Source organism: Nomascus leucogenys, chromosome 17, assembly GCF_006542625.1.
Source record: "Nomascus leucogenys isolate Asia chromosome 17, Asia_NLE_v1, whole genome shotgun sequence".
Taxonomy (NCBI): domain Eukaryota; kingdom Metazoa; phylum Chordata; class Mammalia; order Primates; family Hylobatidae; genus Nomascus; species Nomascus leucogenys.
Window position 1 is genome coordinate 90,128,746 of NC_044397.1, and position 25,024 is coordinate 90,153,769.

The window sequence follows — 25,024 nt, forward strand, 5'->3', positions numbered from 1 at the left end:
CTTTACCCACATTTTTACATTCTGAAAATGACACGCACACACACAAAACACATGTAGACACCACACGGACACACGCTGACACGCACATGGAAAAAATTAGAAAAATGAACAACAATTTTAAAAGATGGAATATGAATCATAAGCACAAAGCAAACTAAACAAAAAAAAAACCGCCAAGCGAGAGCAAAACCCAGAAAGACACGAAAATCTCAGCCGCGCCCAGCCCGGCCTAGGGCCGGCCGCACACATGCGATGCTTGCATTATGGTCGCCTCTGCATCCGTTGGTAATGTTGTTGCTAAGTTTTTTGCACTCCTCGTCGTCATGGTAACTTGGGCCTGATGCATGCTGGGAGAATGTAAAAATTTCTCTGCATGCCTCTCTTGTCAGTTGGTTTGGTGAATTCCCAACGCCTTCTGTTGGAGTGTTTCTCGTCTTCTGTTCCGTTTTTCTCTTTTGGTTTTCTTTTTTCCTTTTTCTTTTTTTTTCTTTTTTCCTTTTTTCTTTGGTTTTGTTTCGTTTTGGGGGGAAAAATCAAATGGTTCTTTTTTCCCCTCCCATTCCCTTCACCTGGTCCTCTTCTCCCCCAAAGCGACTTGTCTTTGGTTCTGTCTTGTGTCTGTGCTATTTGGTTTTGGTTTCTTGGGTTGAGCTGTTCTGTGGTTGTTCTCCAAACGCATTGTGATTTAAAAGCCAGTGTTCCTGTCCCAGCTATCATCCAGGAGGGCAGAAGGGGTCCCACAGCTGGGATGCCAGGGCAGAAAGTGACCACTTAGGCACAAGGGCACAAGGGAGGTGGCACAGACAGATGGCAGGAGGTCAGAACATGGGTGGGGTGTGTGGAGAGAGCAGCCCAATTTTCCTGACCTCACTGGCCAGCCCCTCTTTCCCCAGAGGTAGTAACTCAGCTCCCTGCCTCCAGGCAGCCATGTTAGAAGGAAGCTTAAGGAGGCGTGTTCCCATCCTTCTGCCTCAGAATGAAACTGCCTCCTGCACTCCCAAATAAGCCCAAACCCAGGCATTTGAAGTACTGCTGAATGTGCACTAGCATTTTGAGTTCTTATTCATTTTAGTGACATTTCCAAATACGGATTGTGGTCAGTTTTAAATGAGGGGAGAGGGCAATAACAGCACCATCTTCACAGGACCATGCATACTCAGTGTGTAATCGGCACTCAGAATGGCAGCTGCTGTGATGACTGTGCATTCTGTCTGGGTACCAATCCAGAAGTGCCCATTAGGAAATGTAGCCTGACAGACTTGGGAAGAAAGACTTGGCCAATTATCTGACCTAGAACACTATGCCTCTGCCTCCCAGGCAGCACTGGCTGCTTCCCTCATCCCCTCTCAGACTCTGAGCCCAGTCACAGGCATCTTTTGTCCAGCAACACAGCATGGTCACTTTCTGAGTACCTGAGCATCAGAGCTGTGGAATTCTGGAAAAAGCCCGGGGGAACCTTGGACACAGCCTCTCCCCTGCTCTCTCTGCCTCCCCAACTCTCCCTCTGCTTCTCTTTCTCTTTTTCAGCTCTCTTTCTCTCTGTGTGTCTCTCACTCTTGCAGATCTTCAGAGATGCACACCCCCCATCTTCTGCTCCCCTCCCCAAGAAAAGGCACGCCCATGAGAGTCTTACTCCAACTCCCAATAAAAAACACCCCCCAATAAAATATCCATGTAGATTTTTAACCACCAACCCCAGCTGACTACCCAGTTTAGACGATGTTGAGGACAGAAGCTAGACTTTGGAATCACCTTTTCCCCCTCTTGTCCCTCACCCGTCTTCTCTAAACTTGCCAATTATTAAATCTCTAGACCAAGTCGGCAAGAGGACTTTAGATGCAGTAAGATTTGCTTATTAACCCAGCATAAGAGCTGCCAGGCTGACCCTCAGAGCAGTGCCAAAAGATGGGAGAAAGGGGTCTCCCAGCCCCTCCACCAAAGCTAGGTCCTGGTGCATTGGAACTGAGTGAACAGAGGGTCTCTGAAGACGACTTGGACTTTCTGGGCAGTGCAGCCCAGAAAGTGATGAGAGCATAGGCTCTGGACTCTGGCAGACCTGGATTCCAGTCTTGTCTGTGCCCCTCCCTGGCTACGTGACCTTGAACTAGTCATTTGACCACTTGGAGTCCCCACTTCCTCATCTGAACAGTAGAGATCATAAATGAACCTTGATCACAGGGTAGTTGAAAGGATTTCATTGAACTAAGTGCTTGTCAAGTGCTCTGTGTAACAAGCATTGCCAGTAGGATTGTTGTAAATAAAGGATTCAAGCAAATGATCTGGGCAAGTCACTTCCCTTCTTTGTGGTCTTAGTTTCCCTGTTATGTACTTCACATGTCCACTGTTTGAATAAGATGGCATATGGGAAACTTCAAAATAATTGTAGGGCAGAAGCTAATTCATTTGCTCAGACCTCATTTTTCGCTAGTGCTTTCCTGAGCTCATCTCATGATCTCATTTTCTCCTGGCTCCAACCCCATCCCCATGAGATCAGCGGACTCCCCAGAGCCATAACTCTCATTTTCCCCACTGTCATTTCCTAGGAAGTTCTGTGGCCACAGAAAGGGACAATTAAGTACAAGGCTACCCTTGCAGATAAGTACCAGCCCACCAGAAGAGATGGGCTACCTGGCATGTTCTGAAAGCTACAAGTATTTACATTGTTGCCAGAGCAGCCAGTCATAGGAGTTAATTGCAAAAAGGGGAAAAAGTGCAACCCGTAATCTCACTCTTATTTATTTTTTAAACTGACAAATCTCCAGCTTTGGCTGACTCTGGGTGGTACAGGGGGTAAAATATTCAGACTTGCCCTTCTCCTCCTGAAATTTATCTCTGGGATCCGAAGGGCTTAAGTCAAAATTGTGTCCCTTTTTAAAAATACAGCTGGCAGCTCCACTGCCAGCTGTAGTTGAATTCTCCCTCCTCCGGCTTTTGACAAGGTGGGAAGATGATCGGATTATATTCTCCCTGACTGTGAATGTTCTTTTCTGGTTCTTTAAAACTCTAAGCCTCTAGAGTATGAGTTGGTGGCTAAAGGTAGTGTCTTTACTACCTGGTCTAGCAACATAGCATTATTGAAACATACTGCACAGGACCCATGTAAATGGTTTGCCACCCTCTGATGCCAGGGGAACTTGGAAAAAGCTGGAGACATCAGGAGGAATTTTCTTTTTCTTTTTTTCTTTCTTTTTTTTTTTTTTTTTTTTTTTGAGATGGAGTTTCACTCTTTTCGCTCAGGCTGAGTGCATTGACGTGATCTCAGCTCACTGCAACCTCCTCCTCCTGGGTTCAAGTGATTCTCCTGTCTCAGCCTCCCGAGTAGCTGAGATTACAGTTGCCCTCCACCATGCCTGGCTAATTTTTGTATTTTTATTAGAGACAGGGTTTTGCCATGTTGGCCAAGCTGGTCTCCTGACCTCAGGTAATCTACCTGCCTCAGCCTCCCAAAGTGCTGGGATTACAGGTATGAGCCACCATACTCGGCCTTTTTTTTTTTTTTTTTTGGACAGAGTCTCACTGTGTTGCCCAGGCTGAAGTACAGTGGCGCAATCTCGGCTCACTGAAACCTCCGCCTCCTGGGTTCAAGTGATTCTCCTGCCTCAGTCCCCTGAGTAGCTGGGATTACAGGCACCTGGCACCATGCTTAGATAATTTTTGTATTTTTGGTAGAGACAGGGTTTCACCTTGTTGGCCAGGCTGGTCTTGAACTCCTGACCTCATGTGATTCACCCACCTCAGCCTCCCAAAGTGCTGGGATTGCATGCGTGAGCCACCGCACCCTGCCAGTGGAGCAATGTTCTACCTTGAAGGGACTGAGGATATCTTCAAGGTTTTAGAAGAGGCCAATGGGACTGGCATAATTTAATGCAGAGTCTCGAGTGCTAAGCTAAGAACCCAGTACCTGCTGCGTGACACCAGCAAGGCCTAGATTGCCCAATTTCCAGGTCTTCTTTTTCAATATTTGTGACCTGTCCCCAGGCCTTTTGAGATCAACCCATGTATGCAAATTTATGGGGAAAAATTGTTTTTTAAATTAAATTTCCAATACCCAAGTCCTAAAATTGATGGATGTGACCCCCAGGTGTTCCCCTTACCTCCTGGCCCCCCAAAACAGGGACAGACATAGATGGTGGGCTGGAACACCCCTCACCTCCTATATTCCCAGAAAGGCTCGCATGGGGGTGTGTTGGCCAGCTCCCTAGTTCGTGCCTCCCTACCTAAGGCCGCTGGCTTGACCCTAGGGGCAGACAGTATTAGATCAGGACACAGACCTTCTCATCCCACCTTCATCACATGGGGGAGAGGGGACTCCAGGGGTGGGAAGGCAGGCGTCCCTCCATTTGGGCAGGGTGGGCGGCGAGGAGGGGGTCACTCTGCAGGAACACTGAGCTCTGAACACCTCTCGCCTGCTGCCTGCCTCACACCCTCTGCATTTGCTGTTTCCTCTGTTGGGGGAGGGGGTTTGTGAGGGGAATATTAGATTACACCTTGTCATTTGGAAAGCCCCGTGTCTCCGGCGGCCACAGCGAGGTGGGGGTGGTGGTGAGGGAAGTCCATGGATTGGCCAGAACTGGGGGAAAAACAAAAGGAAATGAGAGAAAGAGAGAGTGGGTACCAAAAAAAAAAAAAAAAAAGTAAAAAGTATCTAGAGCGCATCCAAACATCCAGCTCAAAATACCAATGACTTGCCAAGGCCGCTGGTCAGCCCGTGGGCCAGGGAGCCAGCCAGGTCCCTCCGGGCCTTGCACGCTACCTCAGTGGCGGAGGGAGCTGGCGGTGGGGGGAGAGGCGGGAGGGAGGGAAGGAGGCACAGCAAAATGATGGAGAAGGGTAGCAGAAAATACGCAGGTGGGCTGAGGGGCGGTGCCCACCCTCCTTGGGCTATAGGCTAGAGTTCAAAGGAGAGGACAAGAAGTGGGCTATGGAATTAGAAATGTTTCCAACCCCTCCCTTCCCCGCCCCCCGACAGGTGTAATCTAAGCTTAAATAAACCCCCCGGAGGCTGCACAATTTCTTGGCATCTCTCCCCTGCCCTCTCCATCCGCATATTCATTTTGGAGTTTGGAGAAGTATCTAGAATCTTCTCCCACCCCAAAATGCCCAGCAGAGCCCCCCCGCCCCCACACCCCTTGGAGCTGCGGCTTGCTGAATCGTTGAGATGTCTGACACTGTCGGGGTTCCCTACCTAGTGCTTCAACCAGATCACCTCACTTTTGAGTTTCCTTCCTCCCCTTTACCCTCGCCCCACTCCCAACCCCCTTATTTGGTTTTTGTGTTTCTGCCTCTTCCTGCCTGGGGGAGGGGTCGTCTCCTGGTTGCTTTGACGGTTTTTGAGTTGTTTTTCCATGTGAATCGGGGTTTGAAGCGACCACCCCCCACAACCTGCCACCCCCCACCCCACCACCCACCCTCCCGACCCCCTCGCCCAAGCGGGTCCCCCCCGCTGGGACCCCCCGGCTACTCGGTGACGAGAAGAGCTGGAAACCAGAGCCAGCTGGAGCGTGCTGAGGACCAAGGCTGGTGTGGTCCCCTTATAACCTGCCTGGACCCTCCATTCAGGTCGGTAATTGGGGGCGGGGGTCCCGCGGGGCCTCTCCGTCCCGTGGGCTCCGTGCCCACCTTACTTTCTAACCTGCACCTCAAGCTTGCAGCCGGGGGTGGAAAGATGACGTGGGTGGGTGCCAACACCAAACCGGGCAGAACACAGCGTCAGTCACCCGCCCTTGCCAGCTGGGAGGATGCCCAGAGGCCTTACAAGGCCCCCAGGGAGGGGGAGATCTGAGCCACCTAGTGCCAATGGGCATGATCCTCCCTTAAACTCGTGGCAAACCAGCCCTCTTCCTAGAGCACACCCTTTGAAACAAATGAGGCGGGTGAGAAAGCAAGTGGGCAAGTTTCTTAGGTGTCAGAGGAGCCGTTATAAGTTATTGGCAGGTCCATTTAACTGATGGTTGCTGGCCATGTTGGGGATTGTGAGCCCTAAAATTACTGCTGTTGATAAATGCCCTCCCACATTTAACTGATTTATAGTTAACCCTGTACTGCAAGTCTTTTACATATTCAACAGGTATCCCCTTGTCTCTACTTCTATAAAAAGTTAGAGGTACCTTGCAAATTATGACATCCCTAATGGAGAGATATTTTAAGATAAGATCAAACGGGAACAGGGTCTTTTGGATAAGATGTTGACCTTTACAGAGTAGATAAATTGGCCTGGCAATTAACCTTTTGATCCTAAAGCTAGATCTTACTCCCTTTGATGTTCCAACAATTCCTTTGAGTATAAGCCTTTTACTGATGGCTTCTGGACATTTATTATGATGGCTACTGGATATTATTCAACCAGTGGCAACTGGCCATTACATGGAGTTTGGTATAGGTGATGGGTACTTTTTCCTCTTTGGTGTCCCCAGTGGGTCAGGACACACAAGTTTGAAAGAGCTAGATGCCAAGGATTGATACTTGGCTGTAATCCTCGTTACTCACTGTGGTGAGAAAAGTATTGTTTTCTCTGAGAGGCAGGAACCAGGCTGGTCTGGCTTTGAGCTCTGGCTAGACTACTTGCTTTTTGTGAGTTCCATCTAGTCTTGTCACCTCTCTGAGTCTCTGTTCCCTCATCTGCAAAATGAGCATAAGGACGTTTGCCTCTCAAAATTGTTAGAAGGAAGAAAGTAAGATGGGGATTCAGTAGAAATTGTTACTGTTTCCATTTCATTTATTTATTTATTTATCTGGAGATGGAGTCTCGCTCTGTCACCCAGGCTGGAGTGCGGTGGCACAATCTCGGTTCACTGCAACCTCTGCCTCCCGGGTTCCAGCAATTCTCCTGCCTCAGCCTCCAGAGTAACTGGGACTACAGGCGCCCGTTGCCACGCCTGGCTAACTTTTGTATTTTTAGTAGAGACGGGATGGTCTCCAACTCTTGATCTCAGGTGATCCACCTGCCTCAGCCTCCCAAAGTGCTGGGATTACAGGCATGAGACACCGCGCCCGCCTCCATTTCCTTTTTATAATTCATCCCTGAACTCCCTTAAGGTAGAGAAGCTGTTTGATCGTCCCAGCCCCTGGGAGGCTGAAAGGTAACTTCACCAGCTCGATGCCTGGGTTTAGCATCTGCTGTGCCAGGCACTGCCCGAGTCAGGTTAATGCCTTTCTCGGCAGGATACCCAATTCCCTCCATTTTACAGATGAGGAAACTGAGGCTCCAGGAGGACGGGGGACCTTCCCAAGGCCACTGGGCTCATTCAGCCACATCAGCTCCTCCACCTCTGCCTGGAGAGGTTTACTATGGGATTCAGAGACCTTGAGGAGTTCACCTTGCTATGTGATTTCAGCTTTGGGACCTCCAACTTGCTCAGCCCTAAGAGAGGCAGGGTGTCGAGAAGTGGACTGAGAGGGGCTTTAGAGAGAGAGACTTGAGTCGGGCTGGGTTGGTTTGTTCCGAAGGTTTTTTGTCCATGAGGCTTCCACCCCTGTGGGCACCCCAAACCCTTGGCCAAGGCTCTTGGGTGCTGGGTAGGGAGGCCGGATCCTGTGTTCTGCCAGGGGGAGGGCGTCTCCCTGGGGAAGCCACAGTCCTCCTCCTTTCAGACCCCGATTTTCAGCCCCACACCCATTCCATGATTTTTTTTTTTCTTCTTGCTTTTGGGTGTTGTGTTTTGTTTCAGAGGGAGTTTTTTTGTTTGTTTTTTAGATTCTCTCTCTTTTTTTTTTTAAATTGCTTTTGCTTTGTTATTTCATTTGTTCTTCCTGGTTTTGTTTTGGACGTCGATACCGTTTTTCTGTCCTTGAATAATTAGCTCCCCCCACGCTCATTTCCCCATTGTGTTCTGTTTCCATGACAACTCAGCCTCAGCATCTTACCTGTGCCTCGCTGTGGGTGCCGGCGGCTGGCCTGGACCGCGTCCGCTGGCTGGCCGGACCCCATTCTTCCCTCCACACCTCCGCCCTCCACCCAGCCCTACCAGAAAGCCACCCGCCCCTCATCTCACGGCACCTTGCCCCTCACCTCCACTCTGTGTGCATGGCCCTTCTGTCTCCCCATGCCCCGACTCCTTCCCTGGAGCGGTACCCTCCACTCCATCCTGTCTCCAGCGCGACCCTGGACTTTTCGTGGGGCTTCTTTTTCCGAAGGGCTGCCAGCTTCCAGACCCCACTTCCACGCCTGCCGACGTCCCCCCTTCTCTTTGCCTCCCACCCGGATTCAGGAAGGCAGGGGTTGGGATTTCCAGCTAGGAACCAAGGCTGGAAGGGAGGGACTTGGGGCCACCTCCCTTTATCCCCTTGAACCCCCTCCTCAGCATCGTAGACCAGACCCCCTGAGACCACCCCCTGAGGCTGCACCCCCCCAATCCCATATGAAAATCAGAAGCAGGTGTTGATGGAGATCTTAACTGAGCCTCCAGTCCGTCATCTGTGCAGTTGAAACAAGACTCCTTCACCCATCCAAAGCTGGGGATGCAACCATGAGTCTTCTTTAGGACCTGAGACTGTTACCCAAGGACAACCCCTTTTCCCGCTGGAAGGATTTATTAGGTTCACCTGAGTCCTTCCCACAGCAGTTAAACAGCCCCTGTGGGCCAGCAGCGCTCTTTACAAGTTCAGGTGCCCGCTAGCCTCCTCTCCTTCCCCCCGGAACCCATCTGACTTCCGAAAACGGAGCCCCCGAAATGCATCCTGCTGCCTTCATGGTCTTTGAGAGAAGGCTGCATCCACTTCCCCGCTAAGAAACGCACAGAACATGTCCCTGTTCTCTCAACGTTCAAGTTCATTCCCTTGTTTATTATTATCAATTATTATTATTATTAATATCCTATTTATTCCGCCAGGGCTGTGATGTGACAATGTGGCATGTCACATTGGATCACATCTGCTAGAATTAATATGCAGCATTGAAGTGGGCCCCCCCTTCTTTCTTTCTTTCTCTGCCCCTCCCGCTCTCTGTCCCTATGTTCTATTCTTCTCTCTTTCTCCCCATTCATTCGTCTCCTCTGGTGTCACGTAAGTGTGCACTAGAGGTCCCCAAAATCCAGATCTTCCCCCTGCAGTTCCTCCCTCATTTCTCTCTCTGTCTCTTGCTCTCTCTCTCTCTCTCTCAACCTATTTTGCATGATGTTTGTGACTCAGAGCTGCATCTATTGATGGAAACTTGTCAGATCTGACAGAAGCTTTTAGAAGGGTTTCTATACCCAAAAACCACAAAAATTTCATTAGAGTTTCTCATCTTTTCCTGGAGGGCCGGGTTGGGGGGGGTGGGTAAGTGGGCAGGGCCCAGAGTCACCGGGGAGTGGGGGGCTGACATCTCAGGCTCCCTCTGTCTCCTGGCCTCAACAACTGTCCTGTGACCGCCACATCCCCAGAGAACCAGGGAGGGTTGGAAGTTGCCCCCTCTCCTAACCCACCCACATCCCGACACTTGGCAGCCGGAATCTTCCAGCGCTCCCCAAAGGGGATGCCCCTATTCAGGAGTGATCGGAGGGGCTGCTCCATGAAGCCACCGCTGTCTGCAAAGATGAGAAACCGCTGATAAATTTTTGTGTTCGTATCTGTGCTGTGACCAGCCATCCTGGTCTATGAAACCCTGTTGCTATGAGATAATGCTTCATGTCTATTATATATTGATATATCTCTCTATATATTGTTTGTGAAGTACCTTCCTTTGAAGTTTTGGTTTCTTTGTGTTGGAATTTGGTTTTTTAATTTGGTTCTTTTGTTTTCTTTTCATTTGGGGGGAAAGAAATCAACAGGGGGAAAAGAACCAGCCCCGTTTATATTTAAATGGTTTTCCATTTTTTTTCTTTTTTTTTCTTTCTTTCCTTCTTTCTTCCTTCCTTCCTGCTTTTCTTTCTTTTCTCCTCCGCATCCTGTCTTCCCCTCCCACCCTCACCCCACCTCACCCCTCGCATCTCCCTCCCGCCGCCGCTGCCGCCCCCTCCCCAGTCCGCCGCGTGGCCCCACGCTTCTCCATCCTGCCCATGAGCCACGAGATCATGCCAGGGGGCAACGTGAACATCACCTGCGTGGCCGTGGGCTCGCCCATGCCGTACGTGAAGTGGATGCAGGGGGCCGAGGACCTGACCCCCGAGGATGACATGCCCGTGGGTCGGAACGTGCTGGAACTCACAGACGTCAAGGACTCGGCCAACTACACCTGCGTGGCCATGTCCAGCCTGGGCGTCATCGAGGCGGTTGCTCAGATCACCGTGAAATGTGAGCAGGGCCCATGGGGCTCGTAGGTGGAGGGGCAGGCTGGAGTCGATCCCCGACTTCAGGCACAGGTGGGAGGCAGCATGGGAGCACTTCCGAGTTACCCTCTTGGCTTCAGTCATTCATGGCTAGGAAGGGGACGGTTGTTCTTTGAACAGGTATTTATTGGTTATACATGATCCTGGCCGGGCGCAGTGACTCACGCCTGTAATCCCAGCATTTTGGGAGGCCACGGCAGGAGGTTTGCTTGAGCTCAGGACTTTGAGACCAGCCTGGGCAACATAGCCAGACCCCTTCTCTACCAAAAAAAAAAAAAAAATGAAACATTTAGCCAAGTGTGGTGGTGCATGGCTTTAGTCCCAGCTATTCAGGGGGCTGAGGCAGGAGGATGCTTGAGTCCAAGAGTTCAAGGCTGCAGTGAGCTATGATCGCACCACTGCAATCCAGCCTGGGCAACAGAGCCAGACCCTGTCTTTAAAAATGAATAAAATGGGCCAGGCACGGTGGCTCACACTTGTAATCCCAGCACTTTGGGAGGCCGAGCTGGGCAGATCACCTGAGGTCAGGAGTTTGAGATCAGCCTAGCCAACATGGTGAAACCCTGTCTCTACTGAAAATACAAAAAAAAAAAAAAAATTAGCTGGGCGTGGTGGCGCACATCTGTAATCCCAGCTTCTCGGGAGGCTGAGGCAGGAGAATCACTTGAACCCAGGAGGTGGAGGTTGTAGTAAGCCAAGATCAAGCCATTGCACCCAGCCTGGGTGACAGAGCAAGCCTCCGTCTTAAAAAAGAAAAAAGAAAAAAAAGGCCAGGCACGGTGGCTTACGCCTGTAATCCCAGCACTTTGGGAGGCCGAGGTGGGTGGATCACCAGGTCAGGAGATCGAGACCATCCTGGCTAACACAGTGAAACCCCGTCTCTACTGAAAATACAAAAAATTAGCTGGGTGTGGTGGTGGGCGCCTGTCGTCCCAGCTACTCGGGAGGCTGAGGCAGGAGAATGGTGTGAACCCGGGAGGTGGAGCTTGTAGTGAGCTGAGATCGCGCCACTGTGGGCGACAGAGCGAGACTCTGTCTCAAAGAAAAAAGAAAAAAAGAAAATGGGTACTGGGTAGCCCCTGGGCCATAGTTTGTTACCCCTTGCTGTAGATGATGACAGGAGTCATGAGGCCCATGATTACTGCTGGGCAATTCAAGGTTCAGAGAAGGTGACTGAATGGTGAAAAGTCACACAGCCTTCAAGGTCCTCAACCAATGTGCCCAATGCATGACACAGCTGCCTCCTGCCCACAGCTCTCCCCAAAGCTCCCGGGACTCCCGTGGTGACCGAGAACACAGCCACCAGCATCACCATCACGTGGGACTCGGGCAACCCAGACCCTGTATCCTATTACGTCATTGAATATAAATCCAAGAGCCAGGACGGGCCGTATCAGATTAAAGAGGACATCACCACCACGCGTTACAGCATCGGTGGCCTGAGCCCCAACTCAGAGTATGAGATCTGGGTGTCGGCCGTCAACTCCATCGGCCAGGGGCCCCCCAGCGAGTCCGTGGTCACCCGCACGGGCGAGCAGGCCCCGGCCAGCGCGCCGCGAAACGTGCAAGCCCGGATGCTCAGCGCCACCACCATGATCGTGCAGTGGGAGGAGCCAGTGGAGCCCAACGGCCTGATCCGCGGCTACCGTGTCTACTACACCATGGAGCCGGAGCACCCCGTGGGCAACTGGCAGAAGCACAACGTGGACGACAGCCTGCTAACCACCGTGGGCAGCCTGCTGGAGGATGAGACCTACACCGTGCGGGTGCTCGCCTTCACCTCCGTCGGCGACGGGCCCCTCTCGGACCCCATCCAGGTCAAGACGCAGCAGGGAGGTGAGGTGTGGGGTCGGCAGGACGCGGGGCCCCGGCCATGCGGCTTGGCTCTTCGCACGCTCCCTGGAAGCCGCAGAGTGGTTTGTGGGTTCTGCACGGTGCTTTAAGATATTTTCATGCTAGCATTTAGGCCGGGCATGGTGGCTCACGCCTGTAATCTCAGCACTTTGGGAGGCCAAAGCGGGTAGATCACCTGAGGTCAGGAGTTCGAGACCAGCATGGCCAACATGGTGAAACCCCGTCTCTACTACAAATATAAAAATTAGCCAGGCGTGGTGGCCTGTGCTTGTAATCCCACCTACTCGGGAGGCTGAGGCAGGAGAATCACTTGAACCCAGGAGGTGGAGGTTGCAGTGAGCCGAGATCACGCCACTGCACTCCAGCCTGGGCGAGAGAGTGACACTCCATCTCAAAAAAAAAATTTAAAAAATATATATATATTTTTTCATGCTAGCATTTAAAATCGGGGAGCTAGGCCTGGGGTGGTGGCTCACACCTGTAACCCCAGCATTTTGGGAGGCAGAGGCGAGTGGATTACCTGAGGTCAGGAGTTTGAGACCAGCCTGGCCAACATGGTGAAACCACATTTCTGTTAATAATACAAAAAAAAAAAAAATTAGCCGGCCGTGGTGGCAGGTGCCTGTAATCCCAGCTACTCTGGAGGCTGAGGCAAGAGAATCACTTGAACCTGGGCAGAGTTTGCAATGAGCCAAGATCGCACCATTGCATCCAGCCTGGGTGACAAGTGAGACGCCATCTCAAAAAAATTAAATTAAAAAAAATAAAATCAGAGAGATAGCCAGCCTTGGTGGCATGTGCCTGTAGTCCCAGCTACTCAAGAGGCAGACGCAGGAGGATGGCTTAAGCCCAGGAGTTTCAGTCCAGCCTGGACAATATAGCAATACCCCATTTCTTAAGAAATATATATAGGGCCTGGTGTAGTGGCTCATGTCTGTAATCTCAGCACTTTGGGAGGCCAAGATAAGAGGATTTCTTGAGGCCAGCCTGGACAATGGAGCTAGACCCCATCTCTACACAAAAAAATTAAAAATTAGCTAGGCTTGGTGACGCACACCTGTAGTCCCAGCCACTCGAGGCTGAGATGAGAGGATCACTTGAGCCCAGGAGTTCAAGGCTGCAGTGAGCTATGATAGCACCACTGCACTCCAGCCTGGGCAACAAAGCAAGACCTTGTCTCTAAAACACAAACATTAAAATAAAATCGGAGAGGACGGGGTGCGGTGGCTCATGCCTGTGATCCCAGCACTTTGGGAAGCTGAGGCGGGTGGATCACCTGAGATCAGGAGTTTGAGAACAGCCTGGCCAACGTGACGAAACCTCATCTCTACTTAAAAAAAAAAATTAGCCGGTCTTGGTGGCACACACCTGTAGTTCCAGCTACTCAGGAGGCTGAAGCAGGAGAATCGCTTGGACTCGGGTGGTGGTGAGCCAAAATGTCGCCACTGCCCTCCAGCCTGGGTGACAGAGCGAGACCCTGCTCAAAAAAAATAAAATAAAATTGGACAGTTAGCCTAGCCAAATTTTTGGCTTCCCTTAAAAAAATCTGATTTGACAAGCCCATAGGGCTAAGATCAGACACTCGGGTAGATCCCAGTGGCTGTGTGGGAGACAAGGGGGGGCTGTATGTGCTTCCTTCCCTCTTCTGTGTTAACTCCTCGCCCCTGTTGGCATTTGAGTTTAAGAACCTCCCTCATCTGTTCTCATTAGAGGGACCGACGCCACTGCTTCTGAAATAATAAATGAAAACTGCTGGCCGGTGTGGTGGCTCACGCCTGTAATCCCAGCACGTTGGGAGACTGAGGCAGGCGGATCACGAGGTCAGGAGTTCAAGACCAGCCTGGCCAATATGGTGAAACCCCATCTCTACCAAAAATACAAAATTAGCCGGGCATGATAGCGCGTGCCTGTAATCCCAACTACTCAAGAAGCTGAGGCAGGTGAATCACTGGAACCCGGGAAGCGGAGGTTGTGGTGAGCCGAGATCGTGCCACTGCACTCCAGCCTGGGCAACAAGAGCAAACCTCTGTCTCAAAAATAAAACTGCCTCATCCCTAAGGCAGTGGGCCAATCTCCCTCCCTGCTAGGTGGGAGGACTCGGAAGAGGTACGTAGGCGTGGGGGACCCCAGCTCTCTGAGGGTGTTTGACCCTTTCCTTTGGGGCTCAGGCTTTCAAAACCTAAAGTCTGGGCAGACTCAGGCACCCGCTGAAGCAAAGGGCCGGGACGGTTGGCGCTCTGTCCGTGTCTGTGAGCAGATACGGAATGGAGATCCAAATTTTAAAATAGGCACCCTTGGCCAGGCACTGTGGCTCATACCTGTAATCCTGCCACTTTGGGAGGCTGAGGCAGGAGGTTTGCCTGAAGCCAGGAGTTCGAGACCAGCCTGGGCAACATAGCAAGACCCCATGTGTACAAACATATTTTAAATTAGCTGAGCGTGGTGGTGTGTGCCTGTGGTCCCAGCTGCTTAGGAGGCTGAGGTGGGAGGATCACCTGAGCCCAAGAGTTGGAGGCTGTAGTGAGCTGTGGTCGCGCCACTACATTCCAGCCTGGGTGACACAGTGAGAGCCGTTTCAAAAACTAAAATAAAATATGCACACATACCTCCCTGCTAATTTCTCTGTCATCTAATTCGCAGCCAGCGAGGGCACTGGGGTGATTTGCAAGGGAGATTTTTATGCCAGGTGCGGTGGCTCACGCCTGTGATTCCAGCACTTTGGGAGGCCGAGGCAGGAGGATCACGTGAGGTCAGGAGTTTGAGACCAGCCTAGCCAAATGGGTGAAACCCCGTCTCTACTAAAAATACAAAAGTTAGCCAGGCGTGGTGGCGGGTGCCTGTAATCCCAACTACTTGGGAGGCTGAGGCAGGAGAATCACTTGAACCCTGGAGGCGGAGATTGCAGTGAGCCGAGATCGCTCCATTGCACCCCAGCCTGGGTGACAGAGAGACTCCATCTCAAAAAGAAAAGAAAGGGGGATTTTTAAATGGGTTCTTTTCCTTTGGAAGAAGAGAGGATGGAGGAACGGAGGTGGACAGGTGACAATGGGATGGGAGCGAGGTCCCCAGGAAAATAAAAGAACATTCTGGAAGCACCCAGAGCTGGCATCTTTTAGTGGGGACACTCAGCAGGTGGGGCCCCCTTCGTGGGGTGGACGCTCCCCGACTCCTAGTTGTCTCCCCGCACCCCCACAGTGCCCGGCCAGCCCATGAACCTGCGGGCCGAAGCCAGGTCGGAGACCAGCGTCACGCTGTCCTGGGGTCCCCCGCGGCAGGAGAGCATCATCAAGTACGAGCTCCTCTTCCGGGAAGGCGACCACGGCCGGGAGGTGAGGCAGCGCGGGGACGGGTTGGCCTGCCCTGGGCTCCTCCCCGGCGCTCTCTGACGCTGCCCGCCCGTCTCTCCCCCCATCTTTGTCCCTGTGTGTGCTGCGGATTCTGCTCTTCCTCACCCCTTCTGGTTCTCCTGCGTCTCTGTCCCTTTGTGGCTTTCCCCCACTTTTTTCTTCTCTTTCTCCTCTGCTGCTGGCGGCCTCTCTCTGGCTCCGTATGTATCGGCGTCCCTGTCTCTCTTGATCTCTGCTTCTGTCTGTGTCCGTCTTCACCGGTGCCTCTGACGCTCGCTCTCCACCTCTCCGGGTCTGTTTCTGTCTGTTTATGTTTCTGTCTCTCTCCGTCTCTGATTCTCTTTCTGTCTCTGTTATCTGTGTTTTTTTCTGTCTCCATCTCTCTGTCTGTCTCTGTTTCTATCTCTCTGCCTCTCTCTATCTCTGTATCTGTCTGTATCTGTTTCTTCTATCTCTGCCTCTTTCTCTATTTCTGTCTCTATGTCTATCTCTCTCTTCTCTCTTTCTCTGTCCGTCTCAATCTCTTTCCCCTCCATTTCTCTGTCTCAATCTCTCTCCCCTCTGTCTCTGTTTCTCTGTCTTTTTCTATATCTCTGTCTCTTTCTGTCTCTCTCTGCCTGTCTGTTATCTGTCTCTTTCTCATCTCTATTTCTCTATTCCTGTCTCTGTATCTCTCTCCTGTTTCTCTCTGTCTCTCTCTGTATCTCTCCCATTTCTCTGTCTCTGTCTCTCCCATTTATCTCTGTCCCTCTCCTTTGTCTCTCTATTTCTATCTCTGTGTCCCTCTGTCTCTGACTCTCTCCTCTGTTTCTCTCTGTCTCCGTCTCTCATCTCTCTCTCTCCTGTTTCTCTCTGTCTCTATCTCTGTCTGTCTCTATTTCTCTCTCCCCTCTGTCTCCCTCTCCCCCATCCCTCTCTGTCCCTCTCTGCCCTGCCCCCAGGTGGGAAGGACCTTCGACCCGACGACTTCCTACGTGGTGGAGGACCTGAAGCCCAACACGGAGTACGCCTTCCGCCTGGCGGCCCGCTCGCCGCAGGGCCTGGGCGCCTTCACCCCCGTGGTGCGGCAGCGCACGCTGCAGTCCAGTAGGTGTCTCGCGGGGCCGCCCTTCTCTGCGGGGGGGACCACGGCCTGGCTGCAGACAGCCCTCGGCAGACGGACCCAGGCGGGGCCTGCTGCAGTGGGTGGGGGGCGCCTCCCAGCCTGTCTCCGCTTTGTTCCCCGACCTCGGATCCATCTACCCATGCTGTGCCTCAGTTTCCCCGTCAGCACAGTGACGGTCTCAGCACGGGGTTGTCTGTGCCCCTGGGCCTGGTGACCCGGGTTGAGACTCGGTGTCAAGAAGTGGCTGATCTTGGCCCTGGTCTAGGAGAGGTTCTGGGACCACACCTTCTTTCTCCTCTATCCATCCTGGAGTGGGGGCTGATTGAAGGGTACCGTGAGGCTATGGTCACAGCTCGTACCCCATCATTCTCAGAGAGAGCAAAGGATACAGAGACGAACCCACCTTCCCCGTGGGCCTTCCTCCCCCGGGCAGGGAGCCTCGGCTCTCAAGACACCAGGACGAGGTCCCAGTTCCCGAGGGTGGGGAGGGGCTGGAATCGGAGCCGATGCCAGGTTTCGTGGGGGCATGCAGGCCCCCACTCGGGACTCAAATCTCTGGAGTTCTGTGCTGTGCCGGCCCGGCCTCCCTGTTTCGAGCGAGTCACCCTTCACCTGGCAGTTGGCTGTGGGTCACCGCCACCCTCTCTTCCTGACTTCTCCAAGCTCAGGGCTGGACAGGCCCCTTCTGCCATCTCCCCACCTCACCCGCCTCCCTGGCTCTGCTCAGCGCAGCGTGGCCTCCACTAGTGTGGCCTCCACTGGTGTGGCGTCCACCGGCGTGGTCTCTGTCGTGGCCTCCCCCTGCTTCCCTCTCTTCCCTCCTCTCACCCAGTCAGTCACGGTGTAGCCACCCCAGGCTTTCTTCCAGAATCAGTCATGATGGTCAAACCTTCAAGGCCTGCCCCGGGTGTGTGTACGCAAGGGCATCTCGGGTCAGTCGAGGGGTTAACATCAACTCCGGCCGGGGCATCTGAGCCGCTGGGATCGGGGGGGTGGGGCGCCTCGGAGACACAACCCCCCTGCCCCCGCCGGCCCCCTTCCCTCCTTCCTGCTCCCCACAAACCGAGCCGAGCGGAGCACCTGGCGGCTCCAAGGCGTCTGGGCGCGTCTGTGTGAGGTGGAGTCAGTGAGGGTGGCCTGTGGCTTGGGCAGCCACCTGAGAGACCGGCTGAGGTGTCCTGAAGGTGAGTACATGCTGGTCTCGAGCAGGTTCACAAAAACGGCCCACCCCGCGTGCCCCCCGCCTGCCCCAGCCGCTCTGGGCTGAATGGACAGTCCACGGCCCAAATTTGGCCCCAGAAACTCTCCCAAACCACATGCCATCACCATGCCACGCTGCCCATGCACGCACGTCCATGTCTTTGCACGCGTCCCTTCCCGAGATGTCATGCAGGTTGGGCCGGATTGTGAAGGACGTGACCTCCATGGTCACCTAGAAAGCGGCTTCGGCCCAGCCATGCGAACCTCCGGGGCGGCCCAGGACAGGGAGTTGGGGAGAAGGGACTCCCCGCTTCTTGCCCCGAGACGGGTGGGGCCCAGGAGAACCACCAGCAAAGACTCAGGGCCAGGCGTATCCATCCCCCCCGGGGACTGCGGGCTCCTTAGGCTGAACACAGGGTAGGTGCAGGTCAGACCGCTCAGCCGTGGGTCTCCCCAGACACCATGCCACCTTCTTACCTCCAGCCTGGAACCTCAGCGTGCGCACGCTGGGGGCTGGAGCAGGGCTGCAGGGCCACTGGCATCCTGAGACCCACCAAGAGTTCGGTCTGGCCTTGTAGCTCAGCACTCGGCCGTTCCCTCTCTCGTAAGAAAGTCTTTTAAGTTAGCAGTTGAAGAGTGGAAGGTAGGTAACCAGACTGGGCATTTTCTGGAAGGAGTCTTTCTTTCTTTTATTATGGTTTTTCTCATCATCATCACCATCACTGTTGTTTCTTATTTTATTATGGTTTCGGTTTTATTTTTTCTCCCCCTTTCTCAGCAAATCCATTCCTTCGGACACATTTTCCTTGATTGTTTTTTTTTTTTTTTTCTTTTTCCCTGCTCCCCACCTGATTCCCCCTCCCCTGGGCACCTTTGGTTGGTGTGGCTGGTCAAGAAATGGGGAAGGGTCCCCTTTGTCTAGTTTTGGAGGAGGGGCCTCTAATGTTTTGCTTTAAGTGAGGCCGGAGGGTCTCTCTAGTTGAAGTAAGCTGTTGGGGTGGCCTCTGCAGTCTCTGGCAGCCCAGTGTCTCTGAGGAGAGGATTCATCTCTGAGTTCCAGATGCTAGCAGGATAGTGCCCATAGTAAATACTCAGTAAACACGTGCTCAGCCACCAAGCAAGCTGCTCCGATGGTGAGGTTTTCTAATGCTCTTACCACGAGCAAGGCCAGTAATCTCTCTGACCCTCCCTCCAGGGGACGTAGATTCTAAAATCGTGGGCACTTGGGAGAGCGTGGCTCCTGCCATACCCAACCGGCACAAGGCTGAGATCTGAGCTCACAACCTCAAACCAAGCCAGCCTGTGAACCACGGCCAAGTCTGGGTTCCAATCCTGGCTCTGCCACCTCATCACTGCATGCCCCTGGGCAGGTAGCTTGCTGTTTCTGAGCCTCAGTTTCCTCACCTGTAAAATGGGCTCACCTGTAAAATAGGCTGCACTTCTGGTTTTTCGGCAAGATTGAGAGGTGATATACAAAATAATGAAAAGCTTCCAGGGTGGGGTCTGGCCACAGTCGGTACACAACCAGTGACCGTAGAAAGCCCAACAGGCGGACTTTGGAATCTGGTTTCCCCACCGTTGACGTGGGGTGTCGGGTGGGGAGTGACAGTTCTGACCACCTGAGGGGTTGTGAGAATTAAATGAGATAATGCATGCATTAAATGAGATGATACATGCGTTAAATGAGATAATACATGAAACACGGGCTGAGGGTGCTGTATCTGCAGTAGGCATGCAGAAAATGAAGCTGATTATCACTAATGCCCTCAGCACAGAGTCTGGCCATAATAGGCACACAACACATAGAGACTTACTGATTCATAAGCCTTTAACACACAGACAGTCCCTTTAATATGTGGGAACTCTCACTGGTATTCAGCAAAGACCTTAACATACTGCCTGGCACACAGTAGGTGCCCCACTAATGCAGCCACTGTTTTAAATCTACATACGGATTGGCGCAGTAATGGGCAACCCAGTTGGCACGCAGTAAATGGAAGCTATTAGCAGTTTATAACAAGCTTAGCCTAGTGCCAGGCGCACAGTAGGTACTCAAAACATGGGTGGCAACAATTATTGTTCTGCAAACCTCTTGGCACAATGCCTGGCATACAGTAAGTGCTCAATAAGTGGCACTTGCTATAAAGAGGCGGCCTAAGTGTGAGGCACATAGTAGGTGCTCAGATGGGCACTATTATCAGTTTGAAAGGGTGTAGGATAGAGCTGGTTACACAGTTTTTACTGAAAACATTCACTTACTATCTGCAAAGCCCTTGGCACAGTGTGTGCAAATAGTAGGTGCTGAATAAATAAGAACTGTTACTATTTTTATATAAGGTATTTAGTGCAATGCCGGGCACACGGTGGATGGTTAATATGCCAGGTGCTATTACAGTTATCCAATAAAGCCCTTAGCACAATGCTTGGCACACAGTAGGTGCTTAAGAAATGAAAACTATTGGCCGGGTGCGGGGGCTCACGCCTGTAATCCCTGCACTTTGGGAGGCCGAGGTGGGCGGATCACGAGGTCGAGAGATCAAGACCATCCTGGCTAACATGGTGAAAATCCGTCTCCCCTAAAAATACAAAAAATTAGCCGGGCGTGGTGGCGGGCGCCTGTAGTCCCAGCTACTCGGGAGGCTGAGACAGGAGAATGGCATGAACCCGAGAGGTGCAGCTTGCAGTGAGCCGAGATGGCGCCACTGCATTCTAGCCTGGGCGACAGAGCAAGACTCTTGTCTCAAAAAAGAAATGAAAACTATTAACGTTCCATAAGGCCCTTAGTAGAGTTGCCTAACGCATAGTAGGTGCTTAATATGTGGAAACTTACTGTTTTTCAGTAAGCCCCAGCACAGTACCTGGCACGCAATAGGTGCTTAATATGTGGTGACTACTACTGTTTTCTGATGAAGCCTTTAACACAGTGCCTGGTGCACAGTAGGTGCTGCTTAAATGACAACTGCTGTTTTTCTCTTCAGAGACCTATTACCATACCCAGTCCATAGTAGATGTTCAATAAATGAGACTTGCTGTTGATAGGCTTAGTAGTAGATTTAGTGTGGTGCCAGGTGCATAGTCGGGACTGAACACAGGAGTGCTGTGATCTTTACAGATTTTGGCACACAGTAGGTGCTCAATATGAGCTATGAAGTCCTGAGCCTGGTACCTGACACCAGTAGGTGTCCAATAAACAGGCACTTTTATTATTACTTGATAAAGCCCTCGACATTCTGTCTGGCACACAGTAGGTGCTCAAGACATGGGCATTATTTTCAAGTGAGGCCAATTGGATGGTCCTAGTTGAAGTAAGCTTTTGGGATGGGCTTCGGGTCCCTGGTAGCACAAGTGTTGAGTAAATAAATGCTTTTACTATAAGAAAAATTTTACCATATTTTCCATAAATTATTAGGAAGCCCTTGGCACCATGCCTGACCTACAGTGGGTGGCCAGTAAATAAGTGCATTTGCTGTTATTGTATGAAGCCCTTGGCATCATGCCTGGCACGTGGTAGGTAGCTAATAATTGGGGCTTCTATTGCTGTTGCCTGGCACACAGTGTGTGACATACAGTTTTTTTTTTTTTTTTTTTTTTTTTTTTTTTGGAGATAGAGTCTTGCCCTGTTGCCCAGGCTGGAGTGCAGTGGCACGATCTTGGCTCACTGCAACTTCCGCCTCCCAGGTTCAAGTGATTCTCCTGCCTCAGCCTCCTGAGTAGCTGGGATTATAGGCTCCCGCCACCTCGCCTGGCTAGTTTTTTGTATCTTTAGTAGAGACGGATTTTCACCATGTTGGCCAGGCTGGTCTCGAACCCCTGACCTCGTGATCCACCCACCTCGGCCTCCCAAAGTGCTGGGATTACAGGCGTGAGTCACTGCGCCCGGCTGAGATTCTTTTGCTATTATTCTATGAAGCCCTCGGCACGATGCTTGACACACACTAGGTGCCTGATAAGTGGAGCTTCTATTGCTGTTCCCCTTAGCATGATGCGTGGCACATACTAGGTATTCAGTAAATAGATGCCCTATTATTTTGTGAAGCCCTTGGTGCTGGCACATAGTAGGTGCCTAATAAATGGAGCTTCTGTTGCCGTTCCCCTTGTCATGGTGCCTGGCACATAGTAGGTGCTTAATAAATGGAGCTTCTGTTGCCGCCCTGCTTGGCAGGGCGCCAGGCACATACTAGGTGCTCAATAAATGGATGCTTTCACTATTATTTTGTGAAGCCCTTGGCGCTGGCACATAGTAGGTGCCTAATAGAGCTCTGTTGCTGTTCCCCTTGCCATGGTGCCTGGCACATAGTAGGTGTTCAGTAAATAGATGCTTTACTATTATTTTGTGAAGCCCTTGGTGTTGGCACATAGTAGGTACTTAATAAATGGAGCTTCTGGTGCCATTCCCCTTGGCATGGTGCCTGGCACATAGATGTTCAACAAATAGATGCTTTTACTATTTTGTGAAACCCTTGGTGCTGGCACATAGTAGGTGCCTAATAAATGGAGCTCCTGTTGCTATTCCCCTTGGCACGATGCCCGGCACATCATAGGTGCCTAATAAAAAGGGCTTCTCTTGCTATTCCCCCAGTTTCTGGCATGGGGACTGTAGCTGTCCAATGCCTAAGACCTACTGTGCACCACGTAGGTGCAGCCTGGTGAGCACAGGGTTCTTGGCCAGCCCTCCCAGCCCCATCCCACCTGCCCGCCCATCCACCCGCCCATCCCACCTTTGGTTGACACCCGCTTCTTTTGGGTTCGACTTCTCTTTGGTTTGGTTCTGTTTTGTTTGTTATCATCTTCTTTTTTATTTTCTCTTTCCCATCTTTTGTTTCCCCGCCCCCCTCCCCACCCATCCCACCTCCCTTCCCCACCCCCCCACGTTGTCCCCCCCTCCAATAGAACCGTCAGCCCCCCCTCAAGACGTTAAATGTGTCAGCGTGCGCTCCACGGCCATTTTGGTAAGTTGGCGCCCGCCGCCGCCGGAAACGCACAACGGGGCCCTGGTGGGCTACAGCGTCCGCTACCGACCGCTGGGCTCAGAGGACCCGGAACCCAAGGAGGTGAACGGCATCCCCCCGACCACCACTCAGATCCTGCTGGAGGCCTTGGAGAAGTGGACCCAGTACCGCATCACGACAGTCGCTCACACAGAGGTGGGACCAGGGCCCGAGAGCTCGCCCGTGGTCGTCCGCACCGACGAGGATGGTAAGTACCTGCCCCAGGCCCGGGACCCCCCACAGGCCCCAGCCCGGCCCCGCCTCGAAGCCTTCCATCTGGAAACCTGGGCTGGTGGTCAAAGGGCAGAAGCCTCACTCGGAGGAAGCCGGGAAGCAAGCAGCCTCCCCAAGAAACCCAGGGCTCCTTGACCTTGGAATTGGCGGTTCTCGACATGGGCAGGCTTAGCTCTGCAGCATCTGCTCCCAGAGCCTCGTGCCTGGACAGTTTTGCTGGCTGCCCTCTATTTTGGTGGAACAGTGGAAACCTTTGGAAATGGGGTAGAGGAAGTGGCAAACAGCACCTGCAGCAACAATGTGCTGATCGTGGTTAACCAGCTCCCCGGGTGGATGGAGACCAGTTTGTGTAGCATTGGCCAATTTCCCTGGTGTAAATGTTCCCATCCTCACCCATTTCAAGTTAGCAGCAAGTTTGAAACTGGAAAGCAAGGCAGTGGTCCTAGCTTGGAGTCACATGGTCGAAGCCTAGATCATGGAGAGAAATGACAGACACCTTTCCCAATAAAATTGCAACTTCTCGGCCAAGCACAGTGGTTCATGCCTGTAATCGCAGCACTCTGAGAGGCCAAGGCAGGAGGATCATATGAGTCTCGGAGTTCGAGACCAGCCTAGGCAACATAGTGAGACCCCATTCCTCCAAAAACATTTTTAAAACATAGCCAAGCATGGTGGCATGCACTGTAGTCCCAGCTACTCAAGAAGCTGAGGTGCGGGGATTGCTGAGCGTAGCAGTTCGAGGCTGCAGTGAGCTGTCATCATCCCCCTGCACTCCAGCCTGGGTGACAGAGTGAGACCCCATCTCTACAAAAACATATTAGCTGAGCATGGTGGCTACTTGGGAGGCTGAGGTGGGAGGATCACTTAAGCCCAGGAGTTCAAGGCTGCAGTGAGCCATGATCCTGCCACTGCATTCCAGCCTAGGTGACAGAGTAAGAGAACCTGTCTTGAAAATATTTCAGCCTCTTGGTCCTGGGACCCTGATTTGTTTTCTGAGCCATTTGCCTGAAAGTTTCGTTGGACAGCCCCATTATGTCCTAAGCCCAGAGAAGAAATGAAGCAGCTCTTTATGCCAAACCCTGGGGTGGGTGAAAAAGATCCTGAGTGCCAAGTGGGCCACCTGCCTGCTTGGGTATTTAGGAGCATACAGCTGGACTGCCTGGTGCAAATCCTGGCTTTGCCTCTTGCTAAGGCTGTGATCACAGAATCAACTCTCTGGGATTCAGTTTCCCCAAATGTAAAATGAGAATGATAGGAGACCCTATCTTGCAGGGTTATGATGAGGATGGAAGCCGTGTAGGGTGAAGAAGGGTGTCTGGAGGCCCTGGGAAGGTGGCTTAGACTCGGGGGAGGGGGGGCAGCCTGGGTCCATGGGGGGCACCTTCAGGGGCCCTTCCCAGAGCTGTGGGGGGTATGAAGGAGGCCATGTCCTCCCGCCCGGTGGTGAGCGCTAAGAGCGCCCAGTTATTCACCGGCAGCCACTCGGCATCCTGCAATCGGACAGTGGCACTGCCCGGGGCAGGGCCGGGCGCCCTGGTAATGGCCCCGCCTGCCCCTCCCCTCCCCTCCCGCCCGCCAGTGCCCAGCGCGCCGCCGCGGAAGGTGGAGGCGGAGGCGCTCAACGCCACGGCCATCCGCGTGCTGTGGCGCTCGCCCGCGCCCGGCCGGCAGCACGGCCAGATCCGCGGCTACCAGGTCCACTACGTGCGAATGGAGGGCGCCGAGGCCCGCGGGCCGCCGCGCATCAAGGACGTCATGCTGGCCGATGCCCAGGTGGGCGGGGGGCCACGGGGGGCCTGGGCGGGGCCGGGGACGGGCTCTGGGCGGGGACGGGCCCCTGCGCTCCCCCCACCTCTGCTTCTCTTTCTCCATCTCTGGCCTCTCCCGCTCACCTCCCTCCTCTCTCCCCTGCCGCCTCCTCCCGCGCTCAGTGGGAGACGGATGACACGGCCGAATATGTAAGTAGCGCCCCTGGCCACCTACCCCCTACTGTGCGCTTCCCGCGGGCCGTGCTGTGCTGTGACTCCTGCACGCCCCTTATTATCAGTAGTA

The 25,024-nt window shown here is 52.7% G+C and overlaps 1 protein-coding gene and 1 long non-coding RNA gene across 13 annotated transcripts in view; both read left to right on the plus strand.

The window, feature by feature from the left end:
• The window catches only part of PTPRS (protein tyrosine phosphatase receptor type S), a 132,472-nt gene that overhangs the window by 84,472 nt on the left and 22,976 nt on the right, over nt 1–25,024 (plus strand). For 4 of the 12 annotated variants that reach the window (XM_030796966.1, XM_030796971.1, XM_030796968.1 and 1 more), the window contains 7 exons: nt 9,940–10,209; nt 11,499–12,080; nt 15,294–15,427; nt 16,387–16,531; nt 22,641–22,946; nt 24,552–24,745; nt 24,904–24,930. In XM_030796966.1, the coding sequence (XP_030652826.1) occupies nt 9,940–10,209; nt 11,499–12,080; nt 15,294–15,427; nt 16,387–16,531; nt 22,641–22,946; nt 24,552–24,745; nt 24,904–24,930 (1,658 nt within the window). Of the gene's footprint in view, nt 1–54; nt 5,560–9,939; nt 10,210–11,498; nt 12,081–15,293; nt 15,428–16,386; nt 16,532–22,640; nt 22,947–24,551; nt 24,746–24,903; nt 24,931–25,024 lie in introns of those variants that run through there. The other 8 variants (XM_030796969.1, XM_030796973.1, XM_030796970.1 and 5 more) reach the window with 3 other exon arrangements.
• LOC115830959 lies at nt 21,601–22,227 on the plus strand. The gene is made up of 3 exons (XR_004026505.1): nt 21,601–21,736; nt 21,787–21,892; nt 22,006–22,227. It is a non-coding gene; the product is annotated as an uncharacterized LOC115830959 (long non-coding RNA).